Genomic DNA, 12,444 nt, shown 5'->3' with positions numbered 1-12,444 from the left:
TGTTTTTTGTTTTAATGAGAAAAAAAGCCTCATTTGGAAATACAAAACCAGACAGAGTGACCCTTATTAATAGGAATAAATTTACCACACATTAAATAAGAGCAGAAACAACATAGATTTTATTTGTACATGAGGGTAGTTCATTAAGAAAACATGTAAATGAATGTAAAAATAATTTAGGTGTTTTTTTCTTTTTAATAAAATTACACAAATCATTGAAATAAATATAAAATATATGAGCAGAGTAATGACAAGTCATGAATGGTACATACTCAATTTATGCTGCCTTTTTACTGCTATTTGACAGTCACTCTAAGCCTCGAGACATTTATCTCAAACTCACAAACGCAGAAGTTGCTGCTGTTAAACTAACATTCAATGTATTTCATCCATAATTTTAGCCACACCTAATCTGTACATATGCTCCACTCTTACAATATTAAAACTGACTTTCTACATGGCTAAAGTTAAATACTATAGCTTGTAGGACTGGCAAAGCTTGTGTGTGTCGAAGCTTATTTAATCAAAGACAGCTGATCACCTCGAATGCTTACTCAAGTTAAACAAGCATGCACATTTCTGTACATGCATTTGCTATAATTATTGTATGAAAGATTTAAAAAACGATCTGTTCTATTACTGCTCCTTGGTATTAACTGTGGTTCACTTCAATGTAGAAAGAAAGCTGATCAAACCAAGGTTTGTATTCACCCATGGCAGGAAGGTTTTTTTTTTTTGTTTTGTTTTTTCACCCATAAACATGTCTACATTAATGTATCTACATCTTTAACCTTCTTCAAACTTGTGTGTCTGCTAGACTTTTTTGGATAGCTCAAGAAAAGAGCATGAATAAACTCTCTGCTAGGTCATACTGAAATGTAGAACTTAATTCACCCAGAGGAAGGTTTGTCCTTATTTAGGCACTGTACATAAATATATACTTTAAAATTTGAAACTGTTTTTTTTTTCAGGTAATTATTATTTAGGTGTGATCATTAAAAAAAAAAGTATTCACCTCAGACTCAAATACAGTAATAAGTGCTAAAATTAAAGAAGCCCTGATGTAGCTTAGTTTTGCTTGGAAACTAAACCACAAGAGGTCACTGTAATGCTATGCACACAAAGCCTTTTAGGTGAATGTGCTCAAGAAATAAGTTATGTAAACAGGTAATATGTACTCATTTGTCCAAGGCTTGACACATTCCTTATCTGTAAGAGGCCTGGGTGAACAGTCCTAAAAGAGCTTTGGGGTTCTTTTTTTGTTAAGCAGTTACAAAAGCATTGCAGTCACTGAAATTTCTGACTTGACATATTTAGAAAAGTATACCAGGTTTAGTGGCTGCAGGGGCGGACTAGGTTTGCATGCAGGTTGATCTGTTTTAAGAGCAAATTTTCCTCATATTCTATTTGCAATATTCTTAATAATTCCTCAGTTAACGCTGCCCAAAAGCCCATTTTGCAAACTGAACACTTGGTTGAAATTAGGCACTTTTGATATTAGGCAGTGTTTCGTGTTACACTCGAAACGATCAAATTTGACATGACAAAATATGATAGCTTCTACAGAAGGTCATCTGCAGCCTGCATGTAACCCTAGTTACTGTCCAAGTCGTGCATTAGATACATTGTGAATGTGCTGAGAAGAACTATTCTTGGGCCATAAATACTCACAAGTCTTAAGTTACGAAAATAGTTCTCCCGTTGTAAATTTGAATACTATTTTTTTCCTTTTTTTTTTTTTTTCTTTTTGAGAGAAAAGTTCAGCATCCATATAATTAGACTTCAAAGACCGATTACATAATCACACCACTCCCAGCATAGTAAAAGACATAAATATAGAAAAATATGTACTATATAATGTATATTTATATAATGTATATGCTTATAAAACTAAGTATCAGGAAAAAAAAGAACATGGGCTGTATTGACACAAACCAAATGAAAAATACAAAATGAGAGTAAGAACACAGCAATGCCCCTGCTTATAAATCACAGCAGGTTGTACAGCAGCAAAGTTCCCCATACTGTTCTTTGCAGCTATGGAACAGGGGAAGAACAGTCATGTCCTCTTAGCCAAGAGAAAATCCTGACACGAACAATCTATTGACTTCACTCCAAATTGGGAATGGATTCTCGGTAAGAACAGCTCGATTTCAAGTGAATTTCATATTTAAATATTACAAAATGTACAATGAGAGCAAGGACTTTACTGCATTTAGTTATCTTGACACCACAGTTTCTAGAAACGGGCGTCAGGAGTTCTCTTGTAGAAGAGCGTGTCAAAAGAAAAGTAGCTGGTTACTGTTTCGGAAATACCAACACCGGCAGCAGCACTTCTTGTGACCCAGTATAAGGAATGATTTCTATTTGGACGGAGTTCTCAATCTAAGGGACAACAGAAGCAGTGGGAGCTTTGCCGTCTCTAGTCTGTAATATACAGTAAGCAACTTGAATTGCATCATACTTAAAAGGTCTGCTCTTATTATTATATCCAATATGGATTACCTACCAAGAGTTGCATACAAAGAAAAGAGATTAAACACCACTCAGTAAGTGCCTCAGCAGATAGTAGTAGTTCACTATCATTAGTTACATTTGGCACAACTTTCCTGTAAGTGGTTCGACCACATTGTGTTTTCACTTAGTTAAGCACCAGTAACTGCAGAAATGCAAGCGTAACTTCCTTCTTTAAACAAGTGGCCCTGTGATTTTTTTTTTCTACTCACTGTATCTTAACAGTCTTCTCTAAGTGCTATTTGATGAAAGACACCATTGTCAAACGCATGTTCCTTAATCACTTTCCAGTTTTGCAATTTAGTCTAACCAAGTTTACCATTTAAACAGAATTTAAAGATTTTCTACAATATATATGAAGAAACTTCTGAGTCAAGGGGCCACACACAAATGCAATCACATGCAACAGCTCCAACAGCCTACACTGCCTTTGACAACATAACAGTACTTTTCAGCTATCTGTCAACTAGAATGTAGTTGACAAGAGAGATCGGAACCCCTTCTGAAATCTGACGGTACTCAGACATGTCTTTTCTCAGTTGCCAGTGGGAGGAATGAAGGCACAAATGGCACTTTTTAGAATATTGTACAAGGAAACAGTCCAGTCCAACAAAGACAAATTCTATCGTAATGGGTAATTTTAACTCTTTCCGAATATTAATTTAAGGTGTTTCTTCAAAACTGCCAGATTAGATCACTTTCAGCTGTATATGAACAACTTTACTGGTTCATTCAAACTGTACTGGTATTGCTTTCTAAATAAGTTACTTATATAGGTATCATGGTTAAAAGACTAGTATAGCTTTTTAGCTAAACATTGGTCAGTTGTCAACAGTATAACGCAAAGATCCCTCAGAACCATTTCTACATAAGATTTCATGCATGTTACTCAAACACTTAGTCAAGTGACTTTACTGCTTAGCACCTCCTAAAAGTGCTAAGCATATAAGTTTCCGGTGCCGCGTTTGGCTAGCTTTCAAAGGCATCTGATAACTGTGGCCTTGAAGAAGTGTCTATTTGACCTCACAGTGGAAAGATATCACCTCTGTGTTAAAATACATGTGAGATATTGCATAGATCACATGTAGAACCGTTCAAGGCAACAGACACAGAGGCTCATTAATATTTATACAAAAAAAATGTGATTTGGCAAAGACTTTAAAAGTATCCATACTGTCTCATATGCGTTACTTTAAACCTCTCGTAATTTATTCTTTACATCATAAAGTATGAGAGGTGTCCCAGACCATGTGCTGCCACATTAAGGCGTGTCAAATACTTGAAATTTGAGTAAAAGCAAATCTCTGCTATTAGTCATGGAGGTAGGGTCACAGAGGCCCGATAACCTGCCGGTGCTGGTTGTCAGGAAGGGGGTTTGCACAGTGCACAGACAATGTAGATTGTGTAAAAGAGACAAATAGAGGGAGACAGAATTGTGAATGCAGCCTAACATCACGTAGAGCTTGCCACCCCGGCCACCCCTCAGTCTAACTACCGAGCCTCATCTCAGTGTGGGATGAGTGGGTTTAGACCAGGTCAGAAATAGGAAGGACCAGGCAGGCAAAGGAGAGCCCAGTCCTGTCAACACTAGGAAGGTGTTGAGAAAGCAGATGGGCTGGAGTTGTTTTGGCTGGTAGATTTGACGATGGTGATGACGCTGGTAGGTGCAACTTTGCCTGGTGAGAGAGGCCCTCTGGTCACAGTCCGGGCGAAACACTGCAAAGCCTCATACTTGGCTCGCAGTGCATCCAACTCCAATCTCATGCTGGCATTCTCACGTGCCAGCTTGTCCACCTCCTGCTGCAGCTCGGTCTTTTGTCTCTCCAGCTCCTCCTTTTGCGTAACACGTTTGATGCGGCAGCTCGCGGCATAGCCGCGGTTTTTCAGGGTCCGCCGTCGCTGCTTCAATCGCACAACATCCTCCTTGGTGAGCCCACGCAGGTGCTGATTGAGCTCCCGCACAGACATGGCAACCAACTCATCATCGCTGAGCACAGGGGCATTCTCACCCACCTCCTTCTTGACCTGCAAGACACGAGCAGTGCATGAAGAACTGTGTGCAGGCGTGAATCACTAAAACATTTTTTCAAACTTCTCATGCTTACCTTTAAAGCTTTGCTCGTCTTAAAAGTAGTCGTCATTCCCTGCATGAAGACAAATGACCAGAATCTCACAGAAGACACTGAAAAGTAAAAAAACATACGACCTCAAGTAAGTGAAACAGAACATATTATTGATGGACGAAAGTAATTACAAATAAGCAGATGTACTCAGCTACTTATGTTGGCAATTTAGAAGCAATTGGGTTAGTGAAGTTATTCTACTAGAATGACTGGACAGCATGTGTTACTTTGCACATACCATTAGTTTATACTACTCGGGTTACTTCTGCTGCAGAGTGCGTTAACATGCAGGAATTTTAAACAGTGCATTTTAGTTCAAGCGCTATATTTTAAAAAATGAGATACTGATATTTTTTACTCAAGATGGCATGTTATTTGACATTTCAGATATGACAGATAAGCAGAAATGACACCCCCACTGGTGGTACTCGAGAAGTTTACTGCACAGACGTCACATCCCAGGGTTACATCATATGTCAGTGCTCATGTTTGTTTGTTAGTGACATAAATACCAGCAGATGGCAGCATGACTCTATTAATTGTCAGCACTGTTGCTTGTCTGTCTTTACATATTAAAAAGAGGGTCGCGACAATGTAGTTCACTAGACCAGGCAAAATTAGAAACAGGCAACCTCTCTCCTGCTCGTCACAGAACTTTGCATTTAAGCTCTCTGCCTGAGTGATTTTGCCAGGGCAGTATTTAGAAAAGACTCTCTGTACTCATTACAGTGAGCCACATGCTTTCCAGACTGCTGCCATGGCCAAAAAAAGCAAGCGCGCTGAGCTGCGATCCTGTGAGAGGCACACATCCCCCAAAGGCTCCATTTCAAGACCTACAGACCAGCTTGACTACGAGTGCACTGTTCCATGCTCAACAGATACCATGGAAACGCCCTGCAAATGGGCGTGGGAGTGTGAGTCACATGGTCACCAAAAGGGTAAACAAGTCTCATTCATAACCGCAACACAGCCCATACATAGTACAAAAGAATAAAAAAGAAAAAAAAAAGAACGGCACTAACTTGTGCTGGTAACTTCAAGGCAACCTGTGTACAAAAATCCTCAATTCTCCTCTTAAATCCAATCTCTGTCCCATCATTTATCTTCTGATCTGACATCTCTGGATTTACAGAGCAGCAGTCTACAGGATTCTGCCTCCTCATCAAAGCAAATCATCACATCAGTATAACATTTATAGTTCTGCTGAACTTTACAGGGCAGCGTGTGGAAAATTCCTAAAGATAGAGTGTCACAGAGAAATAGTTTCCTTTATAGTCACTGATGTATTTTTGCTGGGAGACAATGTAGTCTATCGATTTAGTTTCGTCTCTCTGTGGTTGGATCTTCTTACACTGGGCTTTCCTGAGCTGCCCTATGCCCTTATTTAACGCTCGTGGATATATTTAGCCCGCAGTGCTGACACAAATTTCTGCCAACTAAACAATTTAAAGGGAGCAATGCGATAAGTGATACCCTCAGTAAGAGGGGAAATATTCTCTTCAGATCTATTAGCTGACGCATTCATGGAAGAAAACACTGTGGGTGTGGCTGTTCATTGTGTGATATATATATATTTCTGTTAATACAGGGCCTCTAGGGGATTCTAACTCAGACCAGTGAAAACTTAGAAAAACAAATGCTTTTTTTTCTTCTTGTCTTTTAAACATTACTAAGTCATTGTCCTGAAATAGAAAATCAAGTCAGAATCCTAACTTGGAAAATAAACACATGGCAAATGTGCATAATGAGCGAACAGCTACAAACAGAATCCACATAAACTTCGGTTTAGAGATTTAAGGAACATCTGGTGTGCTCGCTGATGACCTTTATTTATCTGCAAAACATGCTGCAAAGAATTACATAACTGAGATTTTAGAGGCATCAAATAAAAATGATGAACTAAAATAAAACATTCCTCAAAAGCAAGCTGGCCCTAAACGGTCTAATTTAAGTGGTATTGCGTCAGAGGGGGGTCCCTGGGTATGTTCCTTGCAAAAATCATGGAAAAGCAGACTGGGGCCTCTCTGATCTTTATACAAGAGGTCCCCAGTCTGAACCAATATGCCAGATTGTTTGCCTGAAATTCTTAAGGCATGTGCTTATGTTTTTGCAACTTGCACAGGGACACGGCTTTCTTGATTAAGACACCAAAGTTTCCTCAGAGAACAAAACAAACCCCAGCAACCACACAGAGAAGACAGACAAAACACGTCCTCTCGCTATAGTCGAGAAAACAACTTACGTTAGGCTTTTTTTTTTCTTCATAACAGTGAGGAAAGGAGTCTGGGAAAATACCTCAAAGAAAAGCCACAGTTGGCGGGTAAAGAACAAAACCACATTCCTGAGCGAACACACATGTGCAAACCCTCACATGCACACAGGCAAACCTTCGCTGAAGAGGGAACATGCAGTCTGAATATATCCTGCAATGCGCTCAGCTACGGGGGTGGAGTGGAGACAAACCCACTTGTAAAACAATGGCTGCAAATTTCACAAAATGTCTGGAATTTTGAAGTATTGCACATCTGTCACTTGGCCAAATAAATGGAAAACAGCCTGCGCATGCTTACGTGTGGAAGTCAGGAGTCTTTCTTTCTTATTGTTGTGTTTCTTTAAGGGATAAATTGTAAACAAGTGCTTCATTTTTTTTTTAAATTCATTTTCCCTTATTTTGATATACAACAAGCAATACTGTTTTATTCCTAACGACACCCCTCTGACGACTGATAAGCAAATAAGTGCTCACTGGAGTAAATGCTCCACTGTCTATCCACTATAAGCACAAACATTTCACGGCTCTGCTTGTTTGCTGAGGGATTTGAGCAAAAAGCACAATGTTTCCCGCTGTGTTCTTTGAAGATGTACAGATGCATGTCATGAATATTTTTAACTAGTTCAAAAGCAAGTAAACCAGAGCAGAAGCAAGAAAACAGTGATTTAAAAAAAAAAAAATCATCTCTAGGCAAACAATTGTGGGACAAGAAATCCATTATAACCTTGCTCCACATCTGAGACCGAGCCAGTTAAATAAATGTATGTACCTTTCCTTCACCGATACCTCGTGGTTAAAGTATAGCTTACTGTTTTTGAAGTCAGGGATCGGGTCAAGTTCATGGCTGCTGTTCAGTTACAGCAGGTAACTGTGGGGCCCAGCCTTCCCCTAAAATAAACAGCGTATCAAAGACTTATGCGCTCACACTTCACTAATAAATGCAGAGCTGGCTTGTCTGGATTCTTTGTTTTTCTTCTCTTTTTGTGTAGGTTGGGGAGGGGGCTCGGCGCAAAGCAGACTTAATGCTGCCCTTGACATTCAACTTTAGTCTTCACGAGAAAGCGCTTGCATTTCTTGCACTTTTCTAAGGGGTGGGGGGTGGAGAGATTTCTTCACAGACTGAGGCGCGCAGCACTCTGCTCTTTCTCCAGCGCAGCACATTTGGTGGGATATTATGTGAAGGAAATGGAGAGCATAGCTGAGCAGTGAGTCATGCTGTTTACTGGTAAAAGCGACAACCAGCAGCAGGGAATCACACCCTCCTGATCTGACATTTCCTGGAAAATCCCGTTGTTTCAGGGAGAGGAAGGAAAAGTACAGAGAACCTCAGAAATGGTTGGCATGACCAGCGGAACTTTCTTGCGGAAAGGGAGGAGATCTCACCGAATATCTGTGAGAAGATATTCTCCCAGTCATGGACACTGGTTTTCAGAACGATGTAAAGAATGAAAAGTGGACACATCGGTCCTTTTTTTAAATTATAACTAATAATTAGTGAATAAAAGAAGACATATTAATATTCAGTCACTGCTAATAATAGTCCTAAAGATTTTGATAATGTTCTTTCAGGACAGGTTGAGCAAATGTTTCGAATGATTTGATTTGAGTTTGAATCACAACAGAATCGAGAGTTGCATCCAGCTCCATCAGGAATCAACAGAGAATTCCCAGCATCACAATCCGGCAATATAATTACAGGAGTACCTCTGACATTTGCCACACCTCTGACCATAATGAGGTGAAAGCAGTGGTTTGAGATCCAGTCTTTCTGACAGAAAAGACTTGATACAAGCCGCTGCCGGTGGCAGAGGGAACAATCTCAAATGCTACATAACTGCCAGGGAGTCACGTTTGACAGATGCAAGGCAGACCTGTTCAAACAATCGCCTCTTATTGGCTGTGTCCACTCTGGCTGGCATGTTCGGCTGCAAATAAAAATCACTGGCTTCCACAGTCAGTAATCAAAACTTGACATCTTTTTTCCAGTAAGAGGAGCAAAACACATCACAGCCAACGTGTTCTCTGTGAGTCATAGCATTGCTAACCACAAACATTTCACTTTCACAATACTCTACCACAAAAACGGTCTCACATTCTGCACTGCTTTCATCCATCACCACTGTCCGGCAAAATGAGAAACAAAGGGAAGACAATTTGACCACATGCTGTATCTTCAGGGGAATTTCTCTCCCCCCCCACTGTCCCATACTGGTATGATGAGTCAGCTGCTGTAACTTCTCCATCCAAAAAAGATATCATCACTTTGGTGATTGAACCACATGTTAACCTCATGACAGGAGCACACCCTGCTCCTACTGCTTCAGACTGAAAGTCACTGTGCACCCACCAGAAACAACAGTGAATCATAAAGCCCCCCCTCAAGACATCAACCTGTGACCATCTAAGCGGAACAAGTTACTCAGACACAAATATTTTCCATATATTAATCACAAGTTCTTATGTAAATGGCAAAGGGCAAACTGAAAGGTGGACATATAAGACTGCAAAGAAGATCATTGTGAGCTATTTTGGAGCCATGGTCAAAAATTCAATTAGTCATTTTAATTCAAGGTTTTCTTATCTTTACCCAATTCATTACGAGTTATGCAGAGCAGGAATTATAGCTAAACAGCGATAAGATAAAGTCTCTCTAAAGTGATTCATCGTTTGTAGAAATATGGGTTCCTTCTGCTGTTTCTTCTTTGTAGGCTAGTCAACCCTGGTGGTCTACCTCCACTCCACATCGTGCCCTTTGTCCCACATGTCTAAAAATGCAGACCACGTGTCGATTCCAATGTCAAAAGCAGGCTGGTATTCTGCATTATAGCAGCCGCTATCAACCTCGCTGCCGTGAGCTGGGGGAAGAGCGCGAAAATTAAGGAGGATGTGAAAAATGTTGTACATGGATTTGATTCAATAGGAAAGTGAGGAAGTTTATTTCACTTCCATTTTCCGAAAATCTTATTCAAGTCACAGAAATGCTATAAATAAACACACATGTGGAGAAAATTTTGGGGGTTTTGGGTTTTTTTCGTTCTAGAAAAAGTTATAATCTAAAACCTTAGAGGTTCAGGCGTGCTTAGTAATAGTATATAAACATATTTTGTAACACATTCTGTAACTTTAGCTTTACTTTTAATGAGAAGTGCGAAGAAATAGTGTGATTTTTATCGTCTTATTTTTTTCCCTCCCACAATGCTGGTCGAAAACGTCTCCTCGCTCGTTATACAGTTTATAAAATGTATTAGCTATAATTTTTTTTAAAGGGACCGCATTCAGTCAGTGTCATAATCACCGCTGTTATTTTCAAATAATTATTTCAAATCGCAGAAAAGCGGCAAAACACACGTTTGTTTTCCCCTTTTACATATTTTCATACAATTTCTAACTTCCTATATGCGACTGCTCCGAGGTCTCCGCCACTTTTGAAGCACTGTATTATGTATCTCCAGCACAACACGTGTCCGCCCGAAAGAAACAAATCTACGAAATCAACATGAGCTTTCATAACTGGGATCAAAACTTATCCTACGAGGAGGATGCACAACACAACCCTGTTTGCGTGCGCCACTATGTCACCGTGAGAACTCGAGTAATTTAGAAAGGAATGTCAAAACATCTTCCCGAAAAAAATAAATAATTAAAAAAAATACAACCTCACCTCTGTGGACGCAGATATCTGTGGACCGGAGTGTGTAAAACTGTCAAAGTATGTTTCCTCGACAACCGGTGAAGTAAGTTGACAAAGTTGCGTCCAGCACAGACGGGCAGCGGCGTATCCTCGTACTAAATTAACTACAAAACAACAACAATGTACCAACATTCCACGCTCTGCTTCCGCAAGCACTCACGTCACCGATTCCTCGTGACCGCCCCCTCCATTCATGAAAATAACTTTGTGCTGACGTCAGTCTGGGGAGGTGGGGTGGGGAGGGGGGAGGCCTGGGGGAGGCCATAAATAGAAGACAGATACTGCTGGCGACTGCTTTTGCTTACTTTACAAAACTAATCTGCACAAAGTCAGCTCACGTTGCCAGCATTAGCCAAGAAAAACTTCAGATTTCTAAAGGAAGTCATAAACCTGTTGCTCTCTAAGTGTGCTCACCTCCCTCTCCTCCTCCTCCCCCTCCTCTTCCTCCTATATTTTTGAGTCAGCTCTGCACTACAAGGTATTCAAAAAATACCTTTGAGTGAGGGAAAACAGCGACCCCCTCCCTCAGACTTGAGGAGCACCAGCAGCATTCCATTCCCGAGGAAAGTATGTGGTGTAGTAGCTCAGCAGTCCCAGGATTTCTCTTATTTTAACTGCACTGCTGCCAATAGCGTCACAGGTTATTCTGGGTAATTAAGTACTGAATGTAAATATGTTAAGTCAGTAGCCTTTTATGGCCTCTACTTGTATGGCTTTTCCTCTGCAGCTATATGGTATTAGAAGATCTCAGCTTTGACCTGAACTATGGTGTCTGTTAAAGTCAGATGCAGTGTGCTGACACTAGAAAACACTTTGAGCTGGGCAGCTGAAATTGCTGAAAACTTTTCTTTTCTTTTTTCTTTTTTTTTTTTTTTTGCTGGTTGGACCAGCAGAAAGTTTTTAGGTTGCATTTGCATTTGTTAGAAACAATGCAATAAAACCCTGGGAAAAGTGAACATCTGGATCCAAAGCTACCCAAATATGTCGATTTTGGTTGGTTTTATTAAAGTGCATACTCAGCCATTTGTGGTTATTTATTGGTTTATGGCTACCTATGACAAATATCAAACAGTTAAATACTCTCTTGAGCTGTTATTGTGCATTTACCATACATCTCTTCAAAATCTGAGCATGGACATGCTGTCAGGACGTCAGAGAAGCTTTTTCTTTTTTCTTTGACCATTTTAGGCCAAAAGCAGCTTCATTATTGAATCATTTTTTGTTCCATAGTGCTATCTTTAGCAAGTGGTGAGGCGAATGAGGAAACAGAGCAGCACACAGACACAATGTCAGATCCATGACAAAAAGCGTGACCTTTAGATAAAGAATGAGTTGTAGTTTATTAGTAAATAAAGAAGAAATGCTGAGTTGGCTTCTGGCTGGGCGATTCAGTGCGCTGAGATCTTTCTGTGCAGACTTCTTTCTGGTGGGTGGATGGTTTAACATTTACAGTTTTTCCAAAGCACTGGACAAAAACATTGGAGACTGACAATTCTGAGTCAGAGAGGAGTAGTCCTTTATACGATTCACAAAAGCTTGCTTACAGAAAAACTGACTAATTCCTTAGAACTGGTTTTTTTTTGTACTCTGGCTTTATGCCAGACAAGCAGACTGGGATTGATTCAAAATGAATGTCATCATTTATGGCAAATGACTCAACAGTTCAACCTTTTCCCCCGAATCACATATGGAATCAATTGTTTACTAAGGATGGTTGGCTCCATCCTTTCATCTGTGCTGGAACCTGCTTCGAGTAAAAAGCAAATAAACCAAATGAGTAACCTTCTTTGTGTACAGGTTACTTGCATCACATCACAGATTATAGATGAGACGAGACAAATGAG

The 12,444-nt window shown here is 40.0% G+C and overlaps 1 protein-coding gene across 3 annotated transcripts; it reads right to left on the bottom strand.

Moving 5' to 3' along the window:
* Positions 1 to 96: 96 nt before the first annotated feature.
* On the bottom strand, positions 97 to 10,720 carry mafk (MAF bZIP transcription factor K). Of its 3 annotated transcripts, none has more exons than XM_006798190.3 (3): positions 10,566 to 10,720; positions 4,620 to 4,696; positions 97 to 4,539 (listed from the first exon to the last, which is right to left on the bottom strand). In XM_006798190.3, the coding sequence occupies exons 2-3, from the start codon at positions 4,662 to 4,664 to the stop codon at positions 4,102 to 4,104; spliced, it is 483 nt and encodes a 160-aa protein (XP_006798253.1). In that variant the 5' UTR covers positions 4,665 to 4,696; positions 10,566 to 10,720; the 3' UTR covers positions 97 to 4,101. The 3 variants fall into 3 exon arrangements, with proteins under 3 accessions (XP_006798253.1, XP_006798252.1, XP_087696068.1); XM_006798189.3 differs by having other exon boundaries at positions 10,571 to 10,720; XM_087839942.1 differs by lacking the exon at positions 10,566 to 10,720 and adding an exon at positions 7,679 to 9,074.
* Between the last annotated feature and the right edge of the window lie 1,724 nt (positions 10,721 to 12,444).

The sequence above is a fragment of the Neolamprologus brichardi genome, chromosome 4 (genome assembly GCF_056152115.1).
Source record: "Neolamprologus brichardi isolate AB-2024 chromosome 4, ASM5615211v1, whole genome shotgun sequence".
Lineage (NCBI taxonomy): Eukaryota > Metazoa > Chordata > Actinopteri > Cichliformes > Cichlidae > Neolamprologus > Neolamprologus brichardi.
Note: the sequence above shows the minus strand (reverse complement) of the source record. Positions and strands in the feature narration are given on the sequence as shown.

What these genes read in the sequence shown, in the direction of transcription:
- mafk (XM_006798190.3), bottom strand. Translation starts at nt 4,664, where the DNA reads ATGCAGGGAATGACGACTACTTTTAAGACGAGCAAAGCTTTAAAG. An exon ending in AGACGAGCAAAGCTTTAAAG is followed by an intron (nt 4,540 to 4,619) that starts GTAAGCATGAGA and finishes CGTGTCTTGCAG; the next exon opens with GTCAAGAAGGAGGTGGGTGA.